At 32.7% G+C, this 27,189-nt stretch overlaps 1 protein-coding gene across 2 annotated transcripts; it reads right to left on the bottom strand.

Moving 5' to 3' along the window:
* Positions 1-3,245: 3,245 nt before the first annotated feature.
* On the bottom strand, positions 3,246-23,243 carry LOC111699473 (uncharacterized). 2 transcript variants are annotated; one of them, XM_023470165.1, is made up of 6 exons: positions 22,970-23,243; positions 12,083-12,240; positions 8,686-8,730; positions 6,722-6,788; positions 5,787-5,831; positions 3,246-5,137 (listed from the first exon to the last, which is right to left on the bottom strand). In XM_023470165.1, exons 1-6 carry the CDS (start codon positions 23,089-23,091, stop codon positions 3,448-3,450), a joined length of 2,127 nt encoding a protein of 708 aa, XP_023325933.1. In that variant the 5' UTR covers positions 23,092-23,243; the 3' UTR covers positions 3,246-3,447. The 2 variants fall into 2 exon arrangements, with proteins under 2 accessions (XP_023325933.1, XP_023325934.1); XM_023470166.1 differs by lacking the exon at positions 8,686-8,730.
* Between the last annotated feature and the right edge of the window lie 3,946 nt (positions 23,244-27,189).

Raw genomic sequence — 27,189 nt, 5'->3', positions numbered from 1 at the left:
CGGTTTCATTTGAGCGCCGGTTTAAATCTTGAAACATTCAATACGATTTTAAGTGGAACCTACCATATTTGAGCCTTTTCTTAAATTTATGCCGCGGCTCAAATTCTTTAAATTCGGACTCTGTTTCTTCTACTGCTGAGTCATTTAGTTTTTGTTTAAAGAGAAAATACAGCCTTCAGATCGCTAAATGGGTAGAGTTTTTAGTAGTCTATACAGTCTCATTCTTTGCGGGTAACCCAGTATGTAAAAAAAGTTTGAAAAATAGCTCCAAAAATGTTTTTCAGGTCAATGTTGAAAGAGTACGAAAGAATTTAATTTCTGAATCCCTTCAGTCGAGTCAGACTCAGTTTTGGCTTAATGGGAGGGGGGGGGGGGGGATTTCACCTGGAAGCTTGGGGGGAAATTCCCTCTGGAAACAAATCTGTAGCCACCGTTGATAGAAATTCCGGCTATAAAGTTACCTCTAAGGATGACTAAAAACTAAATCAATGAGTTATCGTTACACATTTATCTCCCTACGAGTATAAATGTCGTCTTAAAGATTGACGTTTTCCAATAGTGTGCCGATAACTCGAAAAAAGTATTCAATCAGATACAGGACTACACTATACAGTGTTTTGTGTTCTTCTTTAAAGGGAACGTTCACTTATTTGTGTAATTTTAGAGTAAACTAAATAGCCTATATTAGTTATTCATTGGTATTAGTCTTACTTTTCAAAGTTGTTGCTTGAGAAAAAGCCGATTTATCATTCAGAATTCCAGCGCAAAGGTATCATATATCATTATTTGATCTAAGAAAATTCATAGTTTGAAATATCTGAGGTCTACAACACTGGTTTGCAAAGATATTGGGATTAAAAAATCAGAGTTTGTGGCAAAGACTCAATTCCTTTCAAATATTTAATTAAATTATAGTATCCAATAGTTTATAATTGTAGATATCTTTAGTTTAAAAAATAATGTATTTTGAAATTGTCTATTTTCAAAATATAACTTTTTTCAAATATTTGACTGTTTGATACGTTTTCTCTACTTCCCCAGAAATCCCCGTGATTTATTGAAGAGTTGGAATCTAGAAACGGTTTGTCTGAGAGTGAAAGTCGTCTTTGTATAATTTCTTGCTAATTCTAAAATCCAAAGTTTACCATGAAAATACCCAAGAAAGTGAACGGTCCCTTTAAACACAACACATATTCTAGAAAAAAGTACGATGGTATAACCAGTACATTTTTAGATGATTAATGTTTACGTTATATTCTCAATTGTAATTATCCTAAATCTATTGTTCAGTCCCTTTTCCCTCAAAAATAGTGGATACAGAGCAAGAGTTGAAGAGTATCGATATTTCATACAAAAGTTTGGACCTCTGAATTTCAGAGTTTTCAGAAATCTCCTAAATGACAATTTATAATTTACAAATCCATAGAGAGAAATAATTTCAAAGATAGAACGAAAACAATACAGTTTTCTAGCTCCAACTGTATTGTATAATTGATAAATTTCATCTGTTTGTTTTATATAATTTATTCTGCAATTTTTTTCCATTTCTAAACAGCTAATTTACCAGGGGTAAAAAATTTAGTGCAATCTGTGATAAAAAAAAACATTTGTTGTTTGGTTCCAAAAAGTAAAACCGATTAAAAAGTTTTGATTTCACAACTTCTGTGTTAGCTAAAATATTACTTAAGGGACTGCTAGCGTAATTACAAGGGACCCTCCATCCACATGAGACAATGTCCGATTCACTTTAACTGTACCCTTCAAACCTTCGGATATTTGAGCAGAATGTGAAAGCTTGTCGTTCCCTGAGTTTAAAAGGGTTTATTTTTGATAATTATTAAGTGTTCTCCTAGAGTCGAAATGCGCAAGCCACCACAGTTAAATATAATTAATTTTCAAGATTATTAACATTGACGTTTAAATAATCTAATGCACTTCATCAGACAAACCGTTGTGAATCGGGGTTTACAGTGAAACCCTTAATAACGAATACATCGGAAGAATTTATCAAATGTCGTCTTGACAATTTTTCAATGAGTTTTATACTATATTACGTAAATTTCAGTATTTGCGAAAATAAATAAATAGCCATGAATATGCAGGAACAGTTTTAAAGAGTTCCATATAATCATCTAATTTAAAAACTAAATATCTGCAATATTCCATTATCAGAAAGTGAAGAATACGACATTTGATGAATTCTTTCGATGTATTCGTTATTAAGGGTTTCACTGTACCCTATCAGCATGACGGATCACTAAAAAGTACGCTCATCTCCCTTCAAAAGAAATGTTCAACAATAATCAATTGTGAAAATAAAATCTTAATTTCTTTCTTTTTCTTAGGATCCTGCCTCTCTATAAAAGCATTCATAAATTTCTCCTTAATAATAAAATCCATCGAAAACACGAAAAGGCTTACAGGGAAATACCGGCTAGGTGACATATTTTAACCGAGAGCGCAGTACAGAAAACTCTAGAATAGGAAGACGACATTAAAACAATACTGAAGTGTAATTGATGTTGTTATTTAACAAATAGATTTACTTATAGTAAGTTATTAAATCACTTATTTAGTGAAATGGGTCTGTTTACTCCGCACAATTCCTGTGTCTCATGTTTATTGGACTTTTTAAAGTAGACTTCCCATTCCAAAGTTTTCTGGTTATCACTGTATTACAGAGAAGTTTTTTAGGGCTCATTTGATAACAATGAGATGATTTTATGGTGATTATATTTTCTAAAGAAAGTAAATCCATTTGTAAAATTTCATCAGAAAAAAACTTTTTTTATACAATTATATCATCATCCGGACGAAAAATGTAACACAAATTCTACAAATTTGTTGTTGCTGCCTCTCTCTTCAAAAATAAAGAATAAAACCCAATTAAAACAATTCTTATAACTTCTTTTGTTTAATGGGAAGGTTTCAATTTTAATTGATAAAATTAAGGTTATTTTCTGAATCCCTTAATCTATAAGATTGTCAATATCATTCGTAAATAAAGATGAAGGTTTCCAGTGTATTTTAGATAGGTTATCTCATTGATTCCATATGATTCATCTACTTGAAGATAACTAAAATAGCAAAAACAAATTCTTTTGTTCTAAATTTCTATGAGTTTAGTAGCGTGTTGATAATAAAATTTTAAATGCCGGTCATTGACATGTGCCAACCCATCCGAAACATTAATGTTTTCTCCCTCCTCCCCCTCGAGTTCTCCGAGTTCAAAGTATCAAGATAATTTTGTTAAAACAATTTGACATCCACATAATATATTTAAATTAAGTATAAAAATGCATAAATAGCTACCTAATGTATCACAGTTAAATTATAATTAATAAAATATTTAAATTATTCTTTTATAAATATAAAAATATTTTAAATTGTAAAATAGGTTGATCTCTTCCTCAAACATAACTCATGTACAGTGCACAGTCTCTTAAATTACATGGAACCAAAATGGTTTTTCCCCCTGGTTAGTAGAACACTGACCGCTACTATGACCAGGAGAAAGGTTGAGAGAAGAAGAAAAACGCAGAATGCATTACAGAAACATTTCAATCTTTTCTTCTTCTGCTCATTTTTCCGGAGTAGATTGCTAGACATCTGATCCAAGGTAAACCCGGAGCCAAAGTTTTCTCCGGAGGATCTCTTAAACCCTCCAAGCTCTGTTGTATTGAGATCACGGATACCAGCAGACCCGTAGTATCTCTCCCAGACACTAGAGTTGGAGGACACCCATCGTGTCGGAGGCATTTTTTCATAAACCAGTCTTTCGGAGTCATTTAGTTTACTCCGGCTCGAGAATCTTACATGTTTAGCGCTTGAATCACTTTCGTCTTCGACGGAAACCCGATCCAGATCCACAGTGTCCAACCCATCCCTTCTACCTCCTCCCTTTAGCTCCCAACTACCTCCTGTATCACTTCGTACCAACCTAGGTTTACGATTCTCACTTTCATAGCTGGCGGTCGAGCTTTGACTGACAGTTTTCCGTCGTCCATTCCGAATAGGGATTGAAACATCACTCAGATCACTTTCATATCCGAGGTTTACTCGACCATCATTTAGCTCATCCTCACTCTCAATAAGAAGTTTTCTACCGTTGGTCTTCATCCCTGTTTTCTCCCATAGGTCTCGCATTGATTCAATTCCTGCTCCTTGTCTTAAACTTTCCGTTCTGCTTCGGGGTTTTTTTCTCCGAGAACTCCGATGACGGAAAGATCTTCTGATTGAGCTACGAACGGAATGCTGGGATCTTTGCGAGGATCTAGCTCTTGATACAGCTCTGGTTAAAGTACTTACTCCTTTAGACTTCATGACGGCCTTGCTCAGCTCGTTTATAACCTGATCCATATCCTCCTTACCAAACCCAGCCTCGTTAATCTCCGTCCCGTCCTCATAACTATCCTGGGTAGGAGAGAAACTAGTGAACTGAAGCAAGGAATGTGTAACCAAAGAGTCATGTCCTCTCTCTCCCTCCTCTCCGATAGGAGACATGGCCTGGTGTCTAATACTAAAGCATCTGTCGTCCCCTGTACCCGGAGCAGGATAGGTTACACCCGTCTTAGTTTTATCCGAATATCCTCGTTGGGATCCAGGCCATGATCGGGAGGGTTCCTGATTAACAAGTATCTTCTTTACATATTTAGAATTGCTGATTATTTTCGGAGTTCTTGAACTCCGGTTACTAAACTCTCCTCGCCGTAGGTTTGAGTGTCCAGCAAAGGATCTTCGAGGTTTATAATTGTTCTTTTTAAGTGCTCTGAAACTATCTCGGTCAATATCTCTGTGCATTTGAAGAGGTTCGGATCTTAAACTTGATCTTTGATCCGTTCTCTTGAAAGATTTTTCATCTCGCCGACGTTCTTTGGTTCTCTGATCTCGGGATTGCAAAAAATCACTTTTAGTTCCAACCTCCAGTTTTGAGACAAACTTACGGTCAAACCTGAGATCTTTCTCAGTTAACTTCTGCACCTGGAGTGCAACATTCCCAACCTTCCGGGAGAATGTGTCAGTATCCTCTCCCACCTGGAGTAGAGTTCGGTGTGATCTACTCAGGACAGGAGAAGAACTGATGGTTCTAGGATTGATTGGGTCCGCAGGCCAAACTGGAGCAGGAATGGAATCAGTCCTATAAACAAGTTCAATTTATATTTTATATATTGTTTGGATTTCAATATTTATGCAGATGTGTCGATATTGACAACAAAAAGGTCCATCCCATTAAGATAGAAAAATGATGATATCTTTCCCATTGCTGCTCAGATAAAGAATTAAAGAGTTCCATTGTGAATCCGCATTTTTTTAAAATTTAGGGTCACTTGAAAATACGCCAACAGTCCCTTTACTATTAAAAAAATTTGTTAAATTATTTAAGAATAAACTTGTAAATGTTTTAATGCATTAAAGAGACAAATCTGTTTTTGATGTATTCGTAAACTCAAATTGTAATAAAGAAAGACAAATTATGTATTATGAATATGAATCATATTATTGCATATCACTAAAGCTACGCCCAAATATCTTCCTCCATCCCCCCCTTCCTCCACCCCCCCCTTCCTTTTTAAAATCTATAATGGATAGGCGTATCCGGACATACATAAGAAATTATTTTAAAAAATAATATGGAATAAAATATTTTACTGTATCAAATTATGTAGTTTAATGTTTTTAATTAACGTAATCGTTCTTGAAATGAAAAGAAGAACTGTAAAATATAAATTATTAAATAATATTTATTATTATTATTAATACTATTGTTAAATAAATTGAACAAGTCCCTGGTTGCTAATGATTCTATCTCAGCGTAGGAGTTCAATAGCGTTCTGGTAACAAACATAGATTAATAAATAAACAGAACAAATGTTTAAAGGGACTCATTTTTGACACTATCATCGTGATTTTAATGAATAGTAATTTAAAGGATTTTTTTAGGGTTTGGAACAGGGCGGAAAAAGTCCGGTCTTTGGAAAAAAAACTTTTTTGAGACTAAAGATAAATATCTAAAAACTATATTATTGAAAAGCCCTTGAAAAATGGATATAGAAATTATGGATATTAAAACCCCCAACAATTTTTTTTTTCCTTTTTCTGACCCTTTTTTCGGCGTTTTTTTAACCCAAACTATAAAAGTTTTTGATCTAATTTTTTTTCAATGAGCTGGCATTGCCAAATTGGGCTATGCACATGCATTTCAACCCTATCTATATTCTCTAGGGCCTTTTACTAGGGAGGGGCCCCCCCCCCAAGGCTATACATAGATTCAGACCCCTCAGCCTTTATAGGGTTAAGAAGATATCCTTAATTATCATCTGAAAAATTGATTATTTTTGATTGGGGTTCTCCATGAAAGTGACTTGCGAATTTATACTTGAAAAAGAATGAAAGGGAATGTTCAGAATTTAACACTTTTCAATATCTATAATTTCTAAATGAAAAAAACCGACTATATCTTCCTCATTGTTGATTAAATTAAAAGGTACTTTTGTGAATCAAACATTCCACTCCTTAAATGGAGGGTCACATGAAAGTTTTATTTAAAAATCTATATTCCCATTCTTAAAATATACTTTTACAGATTGAAAAACAAAAATGGAGGATGGTGAAAAACTTGCACAAGATTTCCGAAAATCAGTTCACCTCTATTAAATGTTTCTGTAAAATCGGAAATGCGAATAAAAATGATGAAAAATATTTAATCTTTGTTTTTATATTCCTAGTAACGTGTAGTGGTTTTCCATCCTCCTCAGTTTCTTCTCTCTCCGCGTCTTTCTCCAATGATCCTGCAAAAAAAGATGATTATATTTTTAAGTTCGAAGTATCGAAATAAAAGATAGAGGAAGGAAAAAGACAACCAATGAAAAACGAAAGATCCAAGGTCTTTGCAAAGGTCATGCTATAGAGAACACTAGGACGGTCTCTAGTAAAACGCAAGGATAACTATTCCAGTATATATTTTCTTATAATTTTAAGTTTAAGGAAACGAACTTTCATTGCTATTATATAGATATATAATCATAATCAACCTAATGTCGTAGACCATTGCTATTATAAAGATATATAATCATAATCAACCTAATGTCGTAGATCATTGATATTATATAGATATATAATCATAATCAACCTAATGTCGTAGACCATTGATATTTCAAATTAATTGATTGTTTGAGACATCAAAGGGTTTACACCTTTAGAGGTTGCAAGGATATGGGGATTAGATAATTTGAGTTTGACCCTAGTGTTCAGTTACTTTTTAGGTTCTCTGCTGTACTGTTTATAGTTGGATTTGTACTAAATAGTTCGCAATAATTACAACTTGCATTATAGATATAACTATTAATTACTACTTAACCGGGAGATTAAGGGAGGATAATTAAATTGAGGGGAAAACCACTTAGCCGAGGGCCTCCAAGACCTTTTTGGGGTTCTAAACCTCACGAGCGTAGGGAGGATAAGTAATTATCCTCCCTGGAAATAAAAAAGGAGGGAATTAAAGGTTGGTTATTTCGTTGAACAGGAGATTAAAAAGTTAATTTGAAAAGTTCATTTTAAAGCCTGCAGACTGCAGAGTTCCAGTTTTTTGAAGCTATTTTTAATCGACATTTTATCAAAAAAAATATTTTCAGCGTGCTGCTGAAAGGATCTAAACTTTTTAACAAAAAAATGCTAAATTCTAATACACTAAAGAAGTTGTTAAATAATTGTTAAAACAATTGTATGTTATTTAATATTAGATCTAAAACAAAGTACTTTTGTAACTTCAAATAAAACTTTGTTAAAGTTTCTTTTTCTTTTACCCCGAAAATCTTAGCAAAGTTGATTCTCTTTAGAGAATAGAAAAGAAGCTAAAAACATTCCCCCTTCCCTATACTTTCTTTACCCTTTTTTAGTTAATCCCACCCTTCTTAAACTTTTCCCTATGCTTTATTCCCACTTCCTTCAACCTCTTTTCCCTTTTTTAGTTAATTCCCCCCCCCCTCTTGAACTTTTTTCCATGCTTTTTGTTGTTTAATTTTCATTCATGTTTCCCTAACATTGAACTGTTAGATTGTGATATCTTTAACTTTTAAAACATTCATTGTGCACAATTGTGGTACACTTTCACATGTACAGATGTACAGGTGAAAGTTGTACATTTGTACATGAACAGACATGTACAGTATGGCATCCTCTCTGTGCATCTGCTTTAACTTCATGCCAGAGATAAGAGATTTACAGAGATCGATTAACACCTATAATATGAGATATTTACCACAGCTTGTTCTATTGCGTACAAGTACTGTACACGACCACTCAGGAGACATCTGTATTTAGAGATATTTAAGGATCCTTTGAATAGGAAATGCAAGATCTTTAAAAATAGACAATATTCATAAACGTTATGTTTTATGTTTAAAATTGGAGTATTTCTTTAAGTAAAACTTAACCCCTGAATGCAACAAGTGGCCGTCAGATGTCAGCCAAAAAACATTACATGGAAGCGTAGCATGGCGTGCTGGGACACCCTAATAGGCCTGCTCAGCCAATCCAGGTAGAGTGTATGAGCAGTCTGTGTAGTCTGTGCTTCATGCAAATTATTTATCTGTAGATATGAAGTAGATATTATGTATGTACAAATTTTAAGTTGATAGTGCAGAAGCTTTAGTGCAGAATATGTGCATGCTTGGTTGCACTAAAAACCTGTGGATATCCAAAGAGATGTTAGAAAAAGAACCCGCAGCCGGTCTAAATATTAAACATGTTATTAAAAAGAACCATATTCTTTTTTTAACACCAAAACTAATATCTTCCTTATTGCTTGATGTGTATCCTTTTAACCTCAAAATGATTATACATTTTCTTTAAAATGTATCATACTATCATTTCCTTTATTCACACTAGAATTTATGTTTATTTGATTTATGTGAATTGTACGATATACATTGTACAAATTGTAAGATTATATAAATGATGGTTTGGTTGGATTTACTTTTTTGAGAAAACCTTATTGCAGCAACATTCTTGGAATAATTTGTTAACATTTGGATCATTTTCCTTGAGAACTTTTAGTTTTAAGTTTCACAAAGAAACTATCCTCCCCCCCTCTCCCATACCCCCCCCTCAACAACAACTGTTTGTCCGATCCCTCTTGTTTATAAAAACAACTGCAGACAACATTTTTATTTTATCTAAGAAAACTTGCACTTTACTTTTGCTGGATTAGGGAGGGAACCTCCGGCCGCCATGAGCCTCAACTATACAGAATGAGAGTCTCCCAGATTTGCCACGCAGTGCGAGCCTCCGCTTTACAGTAATGAGCTTACGTATTACATCAAAATGGGCTTAAACTCATGTATTATGTTTAAATACAAGATTTTAGCAAATTTTTCTACATAGTTCCATGAGAGGTTTATTAAAGATCAAAAGTATTAATCAATTAATATAAATAGTGCTTGATTGTATGGCTAATAAAACGGTTTAAAAACTTTGCAAAAAAAGATAATATTCCGAATTTAGTTTCATTTGATATTTGGGTTAAGCAATACCTTTTTTTTGAAATTCTTATCAGATTTAGATAATTAAAAATATATAAATTTTGATATTAATGATTAATTTGAATAAAAAAAATTCAAAAAATTAGTGCTTTTATCAAAGATTTAAACAAAATAAACAAAGTTCAATTCAGAAATCCATATAGCCCTCTAGCTAAAAAAAATAAGACATTTTTTTCATAAAATATATTGATTTTTTTTTCAAAAATCGAATTTTTTTAAATTGTTTTTTTTTTAAATCGAATTTTTTTTTTTCTACAAAATGTTTTTGCTTTAAATTGGATTAAAAAAATTTCACGGGCAAAGCCGTGCACTTTAGCTTGTAAAACATAAATCTTGAAAACCAATTTATGAGTCAATCTTAGGAACAAATCATGACAATTTCATATATAACTTTAATCATTAGTGAAATTTGTGTGCCACTATGTCGAAAAAATATAGCGGAGGCTCTTATTGAATAGCGAATTGGGAGGCTCGTTTTTGCATAGTTTCGGGTCATAGCGGCCAGGGGTTCCCTGCCTTGCTGGATAAATGTTCAGTACTCTTCGTAAAACCTAATCTACTCCAACCTACTCCATCCTAAAAACAACCTCCTCCATCCTAATTCATCCTACTCCATTCTACCCCATCCTACGTTAACCTACTCCATCCTTAAACAACCTACTCCATCCTAAAACATCCTACTCTGATCTATTCGCTCCACCCTACTATCCTACCCTAACCTACTCTAACCATACATTAAACTTGCCGGTAAACACTAAGTAAACCCAACCCTCTCTTAAACCTAAACTTCTTTTAAACCAAACCTTTTCTTAAACCCAACCTGTAAACATAAACTTCTCTTAAATTTAACCTGTAAACCAAAACTTCTTTTAAACTCAATCTCTAAACCAAACCTTCTTTAAAACCCAACCTGTAAACAAAACCTACACTTAAACCCAACCTGTAAACACAAACTTTTCTAAAATTTAACCTGTAAACCTAATCTTCTCTTAAACCCAACATGTGAACATGTGAACTTCTATAAAACCCAACCTGTAATCCTATTCTTCTCTTGAATCCAAACTGTAAACCTATACTTCTCTTGAATTCAACCTGTAAATCAAAACTTATCTTGAATTCATTCTGTAAACCTAAGCTTCTCTTCAACCCAACCTACTACTCTTAATCAAATGTTTTTAAAATTAAGGTTCGAATTTAACCTTTTAATAAATTGTGCATAATATTTTTAGGTTTAGGTTATTTTTTGCTGATTTCTGATGTTTCTGCATACTACCCCCCTCCACCCTTCCCGCTTCATATTTCTTGGACAGGTTCCCAATTATTCAGTGTTTAACCATTATTCTTTGTAATTTAGTTTCAGTGCAAAACCTTCAAATATCATGAGATAAGATCAATCTAGTAATCCAGCCAACTCTACAGTTAAAAACAAAAGCAAACTGAAAAAAAGATTAATTAAAATGTTGATTAGATTACGCCAAATCAGTGAAGTATAAAATCAAAACAAAAGAATGCAAATTCTAAATCTATGCATTCACATAACTGTGCCATACTTTCATTTATATTTGTAAGTTCAAAAGTTGATCTTTTTTCTCCTTTTCTGTTGATCTGTTGATCTGCTGATCTGTTGATCTGTTGATTAATTGATAACAAAACGTCGATAATACAAAACGACGACTGCTCTTATGATCTATTGATCTGCTGATCGATTGATCTGCTGATCTATTGATCTGATAATTTATTGATCTTTCAAAGAAATGTTAAACATATTATCTACATATTAATTAATTATCGGTTTTTCATTTATATTTATTCATTCATCTTTTTATCTGTTGATCTTTATTATTACATATTTATGAATTTTTATCTTTTTATCTGTTGATCTTTTTTATTACATATTTATGAATTTTTATCTTTTTATCTGTTGATCTTTGTTATTACATATTTATGAATTTTTATCTTTTTATTTGTTGATCTTNCCCCCCCCCTTATTATCCGATAAAACAACGGATTTAACCAGAATTAGGTTTGGCCAGAATATATTTTATTCAGGACTAAATGGTTATAAGAGCGGAAAATTGGCTTGAAACGCCAACTAACTACGCACTAACTATTTAACTATCTATCTATCTAAGTTATGCCTGAATCCCCAGGTGTGCATGTTTTATGAGAAACCTATGACGTGCAGTATATATTTAATTATGTAGCTTAAATAATTCTTATTTTATCAGCTTTCTTTTTAATATTAAATCATTTTTTTAATAATTCATAGATTCCACATAACATAATAATAATTCTCTTATTTTCATATAACCTAATAAACATACATGCCTTAATAATGTTGCAACTTGCAGAAGTGTATTAATTTCACCAAATAAAACTTATTTCCCCGGCCTATTTCAGGTATTTTTTGAAAAGTTCAATTTTTATCGGGAAACAACAGTTTTTTGAAACAATGTGCATTATTTTAAATCTACCCCTGCGTTGTTGTAAGAACCACCCTGTATGTAAAATGTCTTAAAATACCACAGAATTAATTAACCTACCTAATGTTGTGGGATTGGACCCATACCCGGAGCTAGAAGAAGGATTGCTATAACTCGGAGATCTTGAACCATCACTTCCTCCGTCCTCATTTCTTCTCCGAGCTCCGTCCCGTCCCATCCCATCCGGGTCCTCTTCCCCACTGTAGAGCGGGTTCATCCTGGAGTAAAGATTGATTAGAACTGAACTCTTGGTTGCATAAACCTTTTTGTTCTGTTACAATTCTTTCTGATAAAATGTTGAGCTAGTCATCCTAGTTTCAAGTAATTGAGGAAAATTCTAATAATTCCAACATTAACTTTAACAAGCTACTAAACTTCCAGCTAAACGGGGTGTTTATGAAGGCTGGTAGGCAAACCACGGATAACTAGAGGTTCTCATTACGAGTCTTAACTTTAGAACCCATTTTCATCCATTAAATCTAAATGTACTGTTATACTTGTTTGTTGGGAGCTATATTGAAAAGTATAGAATTGTTTATTAAGTTTCTAACGCTATTTTTGACGGAATTTGAATGAGAGATCAAACTAAGACTGAAAATTTCCGATATAGATAGGATGCTTGGTTGTATCTAGTTCTACGTGAACTAGGGATACAGATATGATGCACTTGGTTGTAGTTAGTTCTACGTGAACTAGATAGGATGCGCTTGGTTGTAGTTAGTTCTACGTGAACTAGATAGGATGCACTTGGTTGTAGTTAGTTCTACGTGAACTAGGGATATGAAGATTGGGAAGAAGAAATAAAGGAGAAAGGAAGGAAAAATGAGGAACAAGAAATAAGCAAGAGAGGCACTGCAAACTATAGACGTACTTAGAATTTTTGCAACATTACTGCTACGACTTTGTGACCTCGTAGCTTCTTTAGGTTGGATTTCAAACACAAGTATGAAAAATGCGAAGGAATTGACTCTTTGCCACAAACTCTGATTTTCTAATCCCAATATCGTTGGAACCCAATGTCGTAAACCTTTGATATCTCAAACTTATATTTTTTGATCTAACAAAAGTCATAGTTTGAAATTTCAATGGTTTACCACGTTGGAATCCAAAGATATAGGGATTAGAAAATCAGAGTTTGTTGCAAAGAGTCAATTCTTTTTTTTCGGTTAAATATTATAAATTCAAAACATCATTGTTCCTCTCAGTAGCTCTTTTTATAAAAGGAGTTATGATTAAAAACCTATAATATTTTAATCAAACGTGCAGTTTGCTTTAGTTTAACTTTGAGGAATAGGAATTAGGAAGCATGGAAGATCAGAAAATGGAAAATGGAGAAGGAGAAATAAGAAAAAAAAGGAAAAAGAATAAAAAGAGTGATCTGGATTATGATGATAAAAAAAAATAAAAAATAAAAGCTTGAATCAAAATTGATAATATTGATTATTGTTAATAAGTATTTGTGTGAAAACATATATTAGAAAATAAGAATAAAACTTTAATATATTTCTGTCAGTTTCTTTGTTTGGACAAAACACCAAAATAAATTAAACCGCCAACAGAGAAAGTGCACTTCACAACAAATGCAAAGATAGATATACACATGAATGAAATATAATATATTTATTTAATTTAATATATCTAATAGATATGAATATGTGCTAAATGTATATACAAAAAAATATGTCCTAAACCAATTAATTCAATACAGTGAGGAGAACCAGAAAATTCTGGATTAGAAAGTCGACTTTAAGACTTAAGTTATTAAGCTTTAACCCTTGCCTAATCAAGCTAGATTGAGGGGGGGGGGGTGTTTGACGCACCAATTATAGTTTTTGACACTATCACCGGGAAATTGTTTGACTTTTAATGAATAGAAATTCAAAGGATTTTTTGTATTTTTTTTACGCATAGGGTAAGTACAGGGCGGTAAAAAGGCCGGTCCGTGGAAAAAAATCTACTTTTTTAACTAAAGGAACAGATCTATAATCTACATTGTTGAAAACCTCATGAAAAATGGATGTAGTAATATATGTCACACTTTTGAGATTTGTTTATTTTTAAAATTTTGCTGACCCTTTTTAACCCTCCCTAGCACACAAACTATACAAGTTATCTGTCTAATTATTTTTCAATGAACTGGCCTCGTAAAATTGGGCTATGAACATACATTTCAACCCTATTCTCTAAGCCCTTTTTCTAAGGGGGTAGCGTGAGACGTCCCCCCCCCACCCCAGGCTATACATATGATTCAGACCCCCCAGCCTTTCTAGGGTTTATTTGTCATCCAATGAACATGATACACAGCAAGTGTAAATACAGTCAAATATATGTTAGTTAATAAGGGATTTTATAAGTTAATCTATTTGCTTTGTAACAACATCAAATAGACTAAAGGATTGTCTTGTTGCTTTAAAGTCGTCTTTCTATTTCATAGGTTTCTGGTTATCACCGTAGTTAATTTAAAAATGAAACATTAAAAAACCATCCATTGTAAATGTCCTAAAATGATTTATTTGAATTTCCGTACACTCATTATTGAATGATTGGCGCATTTCAAGAGGTTTGTATTCAACAAACATGATAAATTTACTAACATTTTCGTCTTTTAGCCCTCTTCTCAAAAAAATTGAAAAATCACAAATGAAAACCAACTGATATCTATGATAGTTATTATATTTGAAATTTTTAACTTTTTTATGCACAAAACAATTTAGTTCATGTCTACCAGTGGTACTAAATTTGAGAGATTAAATTGATAATTTCTCAAAGACAGCATATGACTAATTCCCTCAAATAATAAACTTGCTTTCTGTATAGTCCACTATGGTTAAGATTTGAAAAGTAATGAGTTGAAAGGAAGCCAGGTTCATGGTTTAAATATAAATCAGAAGCCATCCTTTTCAGTTTCATCTGAAAACTATCTTTATGTTTCAGACTAAAGATAAGATAAGCGGAAGACACTAATTACAATAAGTCAAAACAATGTGAATCAAAATGCCAAAAATATATTTTAAAGGAATTGAGTTTTTGTCACAAACTCTGATTTTCTTATCCCTATATATTTGCATTTCAGTGTCGGAGACCTTAGATATTTCAAACTATGAATCATTTTAGATCAAATAAAGATATAACGATTTGAAAATCAGAATTTGTGGCTAAAACTCAGTTCCTTTTATTTTTTGCCAATAACTAAAATTTTGTATTTCTTTGTCAAAATTGTTAACATAGAGCTAGACCGAAACATTGATATTTTTTGTCACACAATCTTATTCTTTTATGTCTTAGATTGCAGGGGGTTTAAAGTCTACTGAGAAAGTTGAAACTGCCGAGGATGTTGAGTTTTTAGAAAATGAGGTTTGGTGAAAATAAAACTATATTTAAAGGTGCAGCTCCTAAAATGTTTAAATGTCATTCATTTCAGCATTTAAACAATTGTTTTTACAAACCTTAGTTTGTCAAATTAGCTTAGTTACGCTCATTTGTATTTAAACCCGTCATTATATAATTTTTTCTTAAATATCCCCCCCCCTCATGGCCCCTCCCGGCCCCTTCCCATATTACATGAAGCTTGACAGCATATAAAATAAGGAAGAAAGGTCTTAACGTTGTGTGCAGTATTTAACGATCCGTTTCCATCTTGGGGGGAGGGGGGGTAATAATGAGAATTTATATAATAAAAGAAGAATTTTAGAAAATTTAAGCTTCAAAGCTAGTCGATGTACCAATACCAATTAAACCAGTAAACATACAGATAACCATTGTAGGTAGACAGATACGGATAGACCTAGAAAAAAATAGACAAATAGACTGAAGGTATATGTACAGCTAGACTAGTAAAAAGATAGATCATTTGACCTGTAGACCAGTAGACTAGTAGACCAGTAGACCTGTAAACCAGTAGACCAGTAGACTAGTAAAACTGTAAACCAGTAAACCAGTAGACTAGTACACCAATAGACTAGTAAAAAGATAGACCAGTTGACCTGTAAACCAGTAGACCAGTTAAACTGTGAATCAGTAGACTAGTAGACCTGTAAACCAGTAGACCAGTAGACCTGTAAACCAGTAGACCAGTAGACTAGTTCACCAGTAGACTAGTAGACTGCAGTAGACTAGTAGAACAGTAGACTAGTAGACTGATGTAGACTAGTAGACTGCAGTGGACTATTAAGCCATTATACCAGTAGACCAGTAGACCCGTGAACCAGTAGACCAGTATACCAGTAGACCAGTATACCAGTAGAACAGTACGCAATAATTACAACTTGCATTATAGATATAAATATTAATTACTACTTAACCGGGAGATTAAGGGAGGANTAGACCAGCAGACCAGTAGACCAGTAGACCAGTAGAACAGTAGAACAGTAGACCAGTAGACCAGTAGACCAGTAGGCCGGTAGACCAGTATACCAGTAGACCAGTAGACCAGTAGACCATTAGACCTGTAAACCACTAGACTAGTAGACTAGCAGACCAGTATACCAGTATACCAGTATACCAGTAGACTAGTTTACCAGTAGATCAGCAGACCAGTAGACCAGTAGAACAGTAGACCAGTAGGCAAATAGAACAGTAGACCAGTATACCAGTCGACCATTAGACCAGTAGATCATTAGACCATTAGACCAGTACACCAGTAGACCAGTAGACTACTATACCAGTAGATCAGCAGACCAGTAGACCAGTAGACCAGTAGACCAGTAAAACAGTAGACCAGTAGACCAGTGGTCCAGTAGAACAGTAGACCAGTAGACGAGTAGACCAGAAGACCAGTAGATCAGTAGAACAGTAGACCAGTAGACCAGTAGAACAGTAGACTAGTAGACCAGTATAACAGTAGACCAGTAGACCAGTAGAACAGTAGACCAGTAGACGAGTAGACCAGAAGACCAGTAGATCAGTAGAACAGTAGAACAGTTACCAGCAAACAGGATATTGAAATTAAAAGTTTCTTTTTAACAATTAATTAGCTTAAAATGTTTAAAGTTATTATATTTGCTTATCATGCAAAGCATAACAGAGCCGCTTAGGCAGGCATGCATAGTAAATACTGCATAATTAAAATTTAACTTTCCTTTCTTTTTACACAATTTTTCATCTTTCTTCATAAAGTTTGAATGACGGAAAATCTGTTGAAGAAGCCGAAATATTTTTCTGTTAATCTTGTTTAATTTTATTCAAAAGGAAACCCAGGATAAACATTTTCTTTACGGATTTATTTTTATGGAAAACATATTAAAAATAATTTTTGTTGGCTCTTCGCCCATCTTCTGGTCAAATTGATTGTAATTTTAAAACTCATAAGTTCGCGGATGTTTCTAATTAATCTCTAAAATTTTTTTAGTAGCCAATTTTTAATTTTAACTAGCCATAAACCATCCCTGGGATTGTACGAGTTGCTACACAAGTAATTGGACCCAATCGGTTCAGCCGTTATAGGATACATATACAAACAAACACACACTGAGCTTGGACTGGATCAAAATATTCATGCTGCATAAAGATTTATACTAATTGCATACATGTACATTATATAATCTACATTGTATATAAATATTTTGCTTTATACTTGTATACTGTTAATATAATCATCAATTTGTAATTGTAAACTGGTTCTGTACACAGATACGTATATTTTAGCTATAAACTTTATCTATCTATCTAACAAATTTAGGAAAGAAAAATTTAACCCAACCCCAAACTTATCACCACGAAATTTCTTTTGAGATTAAAACCAGGTTTTGAATATTATTAAATCCCAAGTTTTGAATTTAAACTCGCAAAATGTATGTTAGGGTTGATTAGATCTTAAACGGAGTGACTACGCTGATTAAAAATTAGAATCTGATCAGAGGATTTTAAAGACATTTAAAAAAGTTTAGACAAAGAACCTGTTTGTGCTCATGTCAGTTAAATGTCGCTATGTCACGGGATTTGTTTCTGTATGTTTTGTTCTTATATATATTTGTATATTTACATCCCTCCCCTCTCTCTTTTAGGGTAAAATAAGTTTTGCATTCAAAATTGCATCAGGGTAAAAATGAAAATTAAAAATGCAACATACAAGAATGCTTTCCATTAAAAATGGCGTCTTGATATATTTATTGGTGAATATTTACAAAATTGACAAACACTAATTCATAAAAAACAAGAAACAAGGTTATGAAAATGAACTGAAATATGCAATTGTTTCAAACTTTGAAATCCTCATATCAAGTGCTACAGAAAATATGGTGGGGATAAGATGATACTGCACAAAAAGAGGAATTATCACCATGAAGTGTAAATAACCCTTTATTACCGGTCATTAAAAGAGGGGCGGGGGGCTTATTAGTTTTTTTAAAAACCAAATTTTAGAAGGTACTAAATAAAGGTAATACTGAATACAACAATAAAAAATGTGTGTATACAACGAATGTGATCGAAAACTGTTAAAAAAGGGTAATACAAAAACAAATGTTAAATTTAAATGATCTTTATCAAATAAAAAGCTTTAATAATAAATACTGAAAATATGAATGCTCATATATTTTCATTTAATAGAGTGTAATTTCTCTTCAGGTTTAATTTCATTAGTATATGTTTTAGATTTATTTAGTTTTTTAAGTATTATTTCAAAAGTTTTTAAAAATTGAATAATTATCGTGTTTTCTGTAAAAATGTCATTTTGCAAATAATATTAAAGAGTAATTGGATGTCAAGATTTTGCCTAACTCGAAATTTAAAATGATGTTTTCATGCAGGACCAGAAAAATGCATTTTCTTCATAGCATTTCCAGAAGAAATATGCATTTAATTGAATGCAGTTGTTTTTAATATCAATATTAGCATTGTTACAGATAGTTTTGGTTCCATTGGGTTATTTCACTAGATCATCGAATAAAAGATGTCCATTCAACTGTATCAGATGATATTTAGGCAATTCCAAAGCTATGAAGATTTTCTATAATTTTTCGTTGGTTTTAATTTTTTTTTGCTTTTGTTGGAGTTTCTTAACAAACTCTAATGTTCTTTTCCTTATATTCCTCGCAACCTGATATATTATAGAAATAGTTATTTTTATGGATCAAATGGTAAAATTTTGAAATAAATAAAGTTTACACCATCAGGTTGCATAAATATAGAGATTAAAAGATCAAATGGTGAGATGAGTGTTCAGTTCCTGTTGTGATTTAATTTAATTTTTAAATAATACACGTCCTATCTTGACCCTATTTGATTAAATATATCGAACTACTGTCTGAACGAACACTTAATACAAAACTTAATTATAAAAAACACTGCCTGACCTTGGGTATTATAAGTAGGCCCAAGCCAAAATGATGATAATTGCATATGCCCATATATTACTAAACTCTATACAGATATACAACACCTAATACAGATAAACATTATAGAGGAACAGCGTTATAATCACTTATGCACACAAAACTAATTTTTTGAGTATGTCCGTTCAAATTAACATGATTAAATTTATATTTGCTTAAATGCCCTAAAAGCCAGCTTAATTGTGAACAGCTGATATAGCATGGTATAGTAACTTTTATTCAGTAGGAATATCCAAAAAAAGAGGATTAAGAATAGCTTCAAAAGTGTGTACATTGGATACTCAGATTAAACAATCAGGATTAAGGATAGCTCATTCTAAAGCTCAGGACACCTAAATAAAGGTGCAACTATTGTTATTATTTAGCGCCATCAAATATATCGTTAGTTTCATAGGAGACTTTCTTTTATTTTTCGCTAGAGGGGGGGGGGCAAAAAGACTATTGCCCCCCCCTCCCCCCGTGTGTACGCTACTGTCTCCAATAAGATGTGAGGGGGGAGAGGATCTCCGATTGAAAGAGGGAGCAGGAAGTTTCCACTGAACTTCGATGATCGATCTTCTATGAAAGGAAAGGTACTGCAAAGGAGGGGAAGGGGAAAAGAGAGGAAGGGGGGGATTCTCCGATTAAAAAGGGTCTCCGATAATACTTCAAATCTGTGTCATTGTGTCAAACAAAAGTAAAGGATTGAGTTGTTGCCACAAACTCCTATCTTAGCTACCCTATACCGTAGACCTTTGATATTTTAAACTATGAATTGTGTTAGATCAAATAGCCTAAGTTTGAAATATCAAAGATACACATCATCAGGATGCAAAGATATATAGATGATACTAATTGAGTTTGTGGCATTAAATCAATTCAAAGAGTGATTGAAATCTTATGTTTTAAATCATAACACCTCTATATTTGAGAGCTAGAAGCACATAACATGTTTAATTCATAACATGTAACCCGATATATTTGCTGTTCTCATACTTTCAAGCTGTGTAAAATCAAAACTAAATAAGCTAAGAGGTCACAAAATTGTACAAGTAATGTCGTGTAAAGGAGTTGAGTTTTTGCCACAAACTCTGATTTTATAATCTTTATATCTTTGTAACCCAATGTCGTATACCTTAGATATTTCAAACTATTAATACTTTAAGATAAAATAAGCTAAGTTTGAAATATCAAAAGTTTGCACCATCAGGTTGCAAAGATATTGGGATCAGAAGATTTGAGTTTGTGGCAAAAACTCAATTCCTTTGACCTTCTTCTTCTGTCTATAGTTTACAGTGGTAAACAAACTATAGTTTGAAAAAGAATTTTTATGATTTTCTTAAGAAACTATAACTTTTGGATATTTTGGATATTTTCTCGAATCTCTTATTATGAATTTAAAACATACAAAAATAAAGTCAAAGATTATAATTTTAATGGATCTTTGTTAATATTGTCCCGGCTTTGTGATCAAATCATGAAATTTTCTAAAATTATAGTGAAATAAATTCTTAAAATCATGAACCGTGGTTTGTTTATTGTGTTGCCTCTTCAGGGTATAAACATGAAACTAAGTTACATTGCTCAGTCTTCAACAAAGCACGTGCTAACTTTTCAGTCTTAAAATCTTTTATATTTTTATATTTTATATTTTTATATAGATCCAAGATAAAGGCTGAACCGATCTGACTCTAAGCAAATGAGTCTTTGCCACCAACTCTGATTTTCTAATCACTATATCTCTGCAACACAATGTCAAAGATTTTAGATATTTAAACTATGAATTCAGAAAGATCCATGCTCTCCATTAACCGTTACAATATTTTCAGTCAGTTAACTACAGTCACTACAGAGTAGTACAAAACACACCGAAAGCTTAGTTGTGGGTGGATCACGTAACCCAAGTTTTAAAAACCAAAGGTTTACACCATCAGGTTGCAAAGACATAGGGATTCGAAAAATTGAGTTTGTGGCAAAGGCTTAATTTTTTTGTCGGGAAACCCCGGTTCAGATTTTAAAAATTCCTACAAAACAGATTTAAACCATTACTTTTATTTATTTCTCACAAACTCGTTTTCTCAGAATCAAAGTTTTGATTGAGGATTACCCATCAAAAATGAGACTTTTAAGGCGACTGTACAGATTTTTTTAAAATGTTTGCAGATTTAAGTTTGACTCTGACTAGGGGCGGATACAGGGGGGCGGCAAAAACGTTTGCACCCCCTGGCGGATTCATACCTTTTCGCTCGAATTCTGAACGAAAATCGGCTTTTTCTCCAGCCACAGTTGTCTTTAAAAAGTAAGACTAATAACAATCAACAGCGAATAGGCTGTTTAGTTTACCATGAAATTATCCAAATAAGTGAACGGTCCCTTTAAACCGATCATAATGTATGCCCCTAGTTGAAAGTAGGGTCATTAGAATTAGACTAATTTGTCAGGTTTCCTTATTGTATTGGCAGGTTAATAGTATTAAATGGATTTAATAAATCCACGAAAAACTGTTGAAAAATCCCCGGCATTAACTTGTAACTAATCTGATTCTAAGGAATTTACAACGGGACTCTTGAACAGGGCGCGGTTTCCATAAAAAAGTCCGGTTTAAAAGTTTACAACAAATCAAAAACCAATAATTTTATTCAAAATGGTTTAGAAATTAATCAAAAATACTGACTCATACTGTTGCTTTAAGAAAATTAAAATTGTTAACAATGAGTTGGAACTAATCGAAAGTGGAATACTTGCTAAATATAAAAAAAACTACAAATAAATTTTGGACAGCAACTAAATATTAAATATGCATATAAAAATATTAACCTATACTATTAATATATATGTTATATTTAAACAACTTCATACTAAACTTGAGAATATTGCCGACGGGTTGTCAGAATTGATATTTAATCAGTTCCATTTAAATTGAAACTTTGCAAAAAACTGATCAGGCGTTGTTTTAAGACAATTCATGGCCGTGACCCGTTAAAATGTGAGTAAATATATGTTAAAAAACTGAATGCTAATTGAAAGTTAACTAAAGGTCATAAATGGTAATCGTTGATTAAAATGTTCTGGTTTATCAGTCGGATAGCTCTAGCTTTCGATACCATTTCTGAACAGTCAATGTAGATTTTGATTTTTTATGTTTTTGGTTTGCTGCTATACATTTTATTTAGCAAAATCCGTAAAAGGTTCTTTATGCTTTATATGGTATGGATTTGGATCGAAATATCCAATATTTCGAAACAATTATGACATACAAAAATATAGAATTTTATATCCTCTATATAAGGCACTGATTAGTTTTTACTGACCACACACATTTCTTTTTCCACAATTTTTAAAATTGTTTTTGATAAATAAATAAGAAAAAACAGTCGTATAAATATTTCGGTAGATTTCCCCCCATTTTTTTGTTCCCTTTTAAATGTTTTCGGCTCCCAATCGTGGAGCCTTGCATCAAACACTTCTAGAACCCGTTTCCTCTTTTTTTTAATATCTTTGCAACCTGATGTCGGCGACCTTTGATACTTCAATCTATAAATTATGCTAAATAATAAAAATGTTAGACCACCATGCAGGATCGTAAAGATTTAGTATTTAAATGTTTAGGCGACATGTGAAATAAAGTATTTATTACCTGTTAACAGAATAAACATGTTTACTCCTTCTCTTATTATGGATTGTAGCAAGAGGATCACTGGTTATACTGATTCCTTTACTCCCTTCCTTTACCCCAGGTCCGGCCAACCACTTTAACATAGTTCTTTGCTGCCTATACAAAACTAGTTTCTCATTAAATATTGTTCGCTGTTCTTTAAACTTCACATCTTTATGATTTTAAAAACGGATAAATATTTGTGTCAGTTCCCGATCATTAAACTGTTGTCTCATGGCAAACATTGTTTCTTCACAAATCTGAAATATAAAAGAATTGAGTCTTTAGAATTTAGAATATTTTTGGTTATTGTGGCGAACATAGATTGAACTGTACAAAGGCACTGGAGTAAATGTATAGAGTTCTAATTAAATTATTTCTCTCTAGAATTCCTAAAATCTCCTGTATTCTTCTATAGTGTGTAGTGTGAAAATTTGTTGCAAACACTTCAGCTCGACATTTATTTCAGAGTAATTTATTTCAACAAGGTTTCTAACCCACTAGTTTAATACCTTAATGTACCTCAACCTTAGTGTTAGCTCACTTAATCACTATAATTACTATAATCACTATAGCTCATTTACTTTTAACAAAATTTAAGATATTCTATTAATTGTCATAATTTTCTTTATTATTATGTCCGATTTACAACGGTACCCTAGACAGCATTGAATGATCAAAAACGAATGAAATATCCTTGTTTTTATCTAGAGTATTTGACTATTTTCAATCGTGGTTCTTCATAAACATGACTTTCAGATTTCTTCTAGAGAATTGAACAATTGATGAAAATTGTGAAAACTATAAACACGACAATATCTTCCACAATATAGAGGGTACCCAGTCCAGTCTAATCCTTTTAAGTACACGTATATCTTCCCGCGTTTTTAACTTAAAGAGAAGCGGATAATTGTCGTACAGTTAAAATTTGATTCCTCTATATTTTGGTTCCCACTGTATGGATTATGAAGTGTATTACACTATATTTTGGTTCCCCCTGTATGGATTATGAAGTGTATTACACTATATTTTCCCCATGTATGGATTATGAAGTGTATTACACTATATTTTGGTTCCCACTGTATGGATTATGAAGTGTATTACACTATATTTTGGTTCCCCCTGTATGGATTATGAAGTGTATTACACTATATTTTGGTTCCCCTGTATGGATTATGAAGTGTATTACACCATATTTTGGTTCCCTTCTATTTCATACTCATTGGTTATGATGCGAAGATATTGATCTTGAAGTTCTAACTTCTGTCTCTCTGTCCTGTCTCTACAGTCAACACAGGAAATCCGGGAGTTGAAACGCGCTGTGTACACTGTACTGTATATTTTAAACAAACTGTCAACAGAATGTATTTTCTCAAATGAAAATTAAACATTGAGTCAGTGAGTTGAAAGGTAAGACAGGAAATCATTTTCCGTTAAAGATCCAATTAAATAAATATCAAGAAAAGTGTAAGCCCTAATCAAATCATAGATGGTTAAAAGAAAATAAGCGCAACCCCCCCTCTCTCCACCCAACAAAGGTCATAAACTTCCAATGAATTAGCCGTTAAACCTCATTGTATACAGAGCCTGAAATTTAAAAGAGTATCGTTGAACGAAACTCTCGAGTTTCCTTTTTGGGGCTTTAACATTTTGTAGATTTTGATTTAAGATGTTCGACAAAAATACTAAATAAAAAAATATTTCATAACAAAAATATTGATATCCACAAAACTGCCTAACCCCATTCGTAAAACCTGGGGTTTAAAACTGGTTTTCATAACGATACCCTGTCTCAAGTTGTGGGCTCAGGAAGTTTCAGAAAAATTGAGAAAACAAAATTATTTATTTTTAGGAGTCTTATTAATTCCGCTGTGGTCAAAACGTTTGTATTGCCAGGAATTGGATAATTATGGTAGTAAGCCATATATAAGAAGATATAGGTTTCATTTGGAAGTCATACATGTTTTCCTGCAGTAGAAATCCGCATGTCCCCTTTGTAGAGACACCACAATTAAAAATAATCAGGTTTCAAAATTATAAACATTGATGTCTAATTAATTATACTTGTTCGTTCAACTCTTATTAGGCTACCGTTGTGAATCGGGCATTGTCATCTTTCCGTAGAGGGTAACTTGAAAATACGCTTATACAGAAACCTGATGACAAGATTTTTAGGGTACACTCTCTCTAATTCTCCGAAATGTTGAGACACCCAACCTGAAAACTACCTGATTCTCAGACGGTTTTGGGATTCCCAAGTTCAAGGTTGAGGTTTAGAGTACATTCAATACACAGGTCATAGAACCCATTAATCAACAGATAATAATATAATTATATAATCATGAAATTATAAAATTAGTTAAAATCGATATTTTCACCTAAAGACCCTAATTTCACCAGTTTTAGCGACGTACTAGTTAAATTATTCCGTGATTGAAGCATCTTTATAAACTTTGTTTTCTTGCTGTATATTTTCTCCAATTTTAACGGTTTTGAACAATTTTGAATTCACTGTTAACAGTTTGTTTGAGCCCAGATATACCGGGTATATGTGTATCCCCCTAGAGCGCCCACTGTCAACTGTAAGCACTATAAGGAGTGTAACTTCAACTCATTGTATTGAGGGCAGTCAATATCATAATATTGGATTGTGTAATTGGATGACTGAGTGTGGTGTGAAGGGGGGGGGGTAGGAAATCAACATTAACTTAATAATAAAGATAACAATAAAAAAATCTTGGAAAAGTAAATGTTATACATAGTGTGTTATTGTATTAATTCTTGATTCATAAAATAATTTTATCAAAAATGAGATAGGGGGGGGGGGGGGGGAATTGTGCCCCCTTCTCTCTGTATGTGCGAGATATCATTTAATATGAATCTTGGATGAAAGAAAAGGGTGGGAACAAGGATGGCAGGATGGCAGGGTGTTCAGGTCTAAGTTCTTAGAATTATCTAGAAGGAAGGAGGGAGGGGGGGAAGGAAGGAAGGAAGGAAGACAGATATATATCAGTGAAAGAGCAACAATCTTCTTATAACATTTTATTCATAAACACAATGTTTAATGCAATCATCAGTATGAATATATTTATATATAAATATGCTGAAGAATGTCCAACATGAAACACAGTGTCCAGCAATAACCAATCTTTATAAACAATAGAACACGTTCTAGACTTATTTTAAGAAGATATATATTCAGAAAGATATGAATACAGAAACATAAGAAGTTAGAAAGCATAAGAAAATACAGGGTTACCCAAAAAAAATGAGAAATTTTGGTTCAATAAAATAAAACCTTATTATTATCGTTGTTAAATCATCTTTTATGCCATAAAAAAAAGAATATTTTTCAGACAAAAGACCAGTTTATCATAAAAGTCTAAACCCTGTGTGGATAACCCTGCAGGAAGACAGATAGGAAGCTACTGAGATAACTAGAGAGAAAAACAGGAAGCATAAAGAAATAAAAAGATTACTAAACTTTTGCGTTGTGGATGTTTACAGAGAAATATTGGAGTATGATGAAAATTAAAAGATGATAAAAATAAAGTTTAAAAATGCAAATAAATAGAGAAATAAATGGTAAAGGATAAATTAATTAGAAAGAAATGAAAATGTAAGGATAAAGGGAGAAAGAAATGAAAATGTAGGGATAAAGGGAGAAAGAAATGAAAATGTAGGAATAGAGGGAGAAAGAAATGAAAATGTAAGGATAAAGGGAGAAAGAAAAAAAAATGTAAGGATAAAGGGAGAAAAAAATAAAAATGTATGGATAGAGGGAGAAAGAAATGAAAATGTAAGGATAGAGGGAGAAAGAAATGAAAATGTAGGGATAGAGGGAGAAAGAAATGAAAATGTAGGGATAGAGGGAGAAAGAAATGAAAATGTAGGGATAAAGGGAGAAAGAAATGAAAATGTAAGGATAGAGGGAGAAAGAAATGAAAATTTATGGATTAAGGGAGAAAGAAATGAAAATGTAGGGATAAAGGGAGAAAGAAATGAAAATGTAGGGATAGAGGGAGAAATTAATGAAAATGTAGGGATAGAGGGAGAAAGAAATGAAAATGTAGGGATAAAGGGAGAAAGAAATGATCCAATCGAGTAAATTACAGTTAGTTATTTAGATGTCTCTTGCAGGCAGGGACGCATAAACAGGAATCTTTCCAGGGGGGGGTTTAAACTTTTTTCATTCCAGGGGG

The sequence above is a fragment of the Eurytemora carolleeae genome, unplaced genomic scaffold (assembly GCF_000591075.1).
Source record: "Eurytemora carolleeae unplaced genomic scaffold, Eaff_2.0 scaffold281, whole genome shotgun sequence".
Lineage (NCBI taxonomy): Eukaryota > Metazoa > Arthropoda > Copepoda > Calanoida > Temoridae > Eurytemora > Eurytemora carolleeae.
The sequence above is the reverse complement of the archived record's forward strand: the minus strand, read 5'-3'. Positions and strand labels throughout refer to the sequence as shown.

What these genes read in the sequence shown, in the direction of transcription:
- LOC111699473 (XM_023470165.1), bottom strand. Translation starts at nt 23,091, where the DNA reads ATGTTAAAGTGGTTGGCCGGACCTGGGGTAAAGGAAGGGAGTAAAGGA. An exon ending in GTCCAATCCCACAACATTAG is followed by an intron (nt 8,731 to 12,082) that starts GTAGGTTAATTA and finishes TTTAATATTTAG; the next exon opens with ACCGGCTGCGGGTTCTTTTT. An exon ending in AAACCACTACACGTTACTAG is followed by an intron (nt 5,832 to 6,721) that starts GAATATAAAAAC and finishes GTTTGTTACCAG; the next exon opens with AACGCTATTGAACTCCTACG.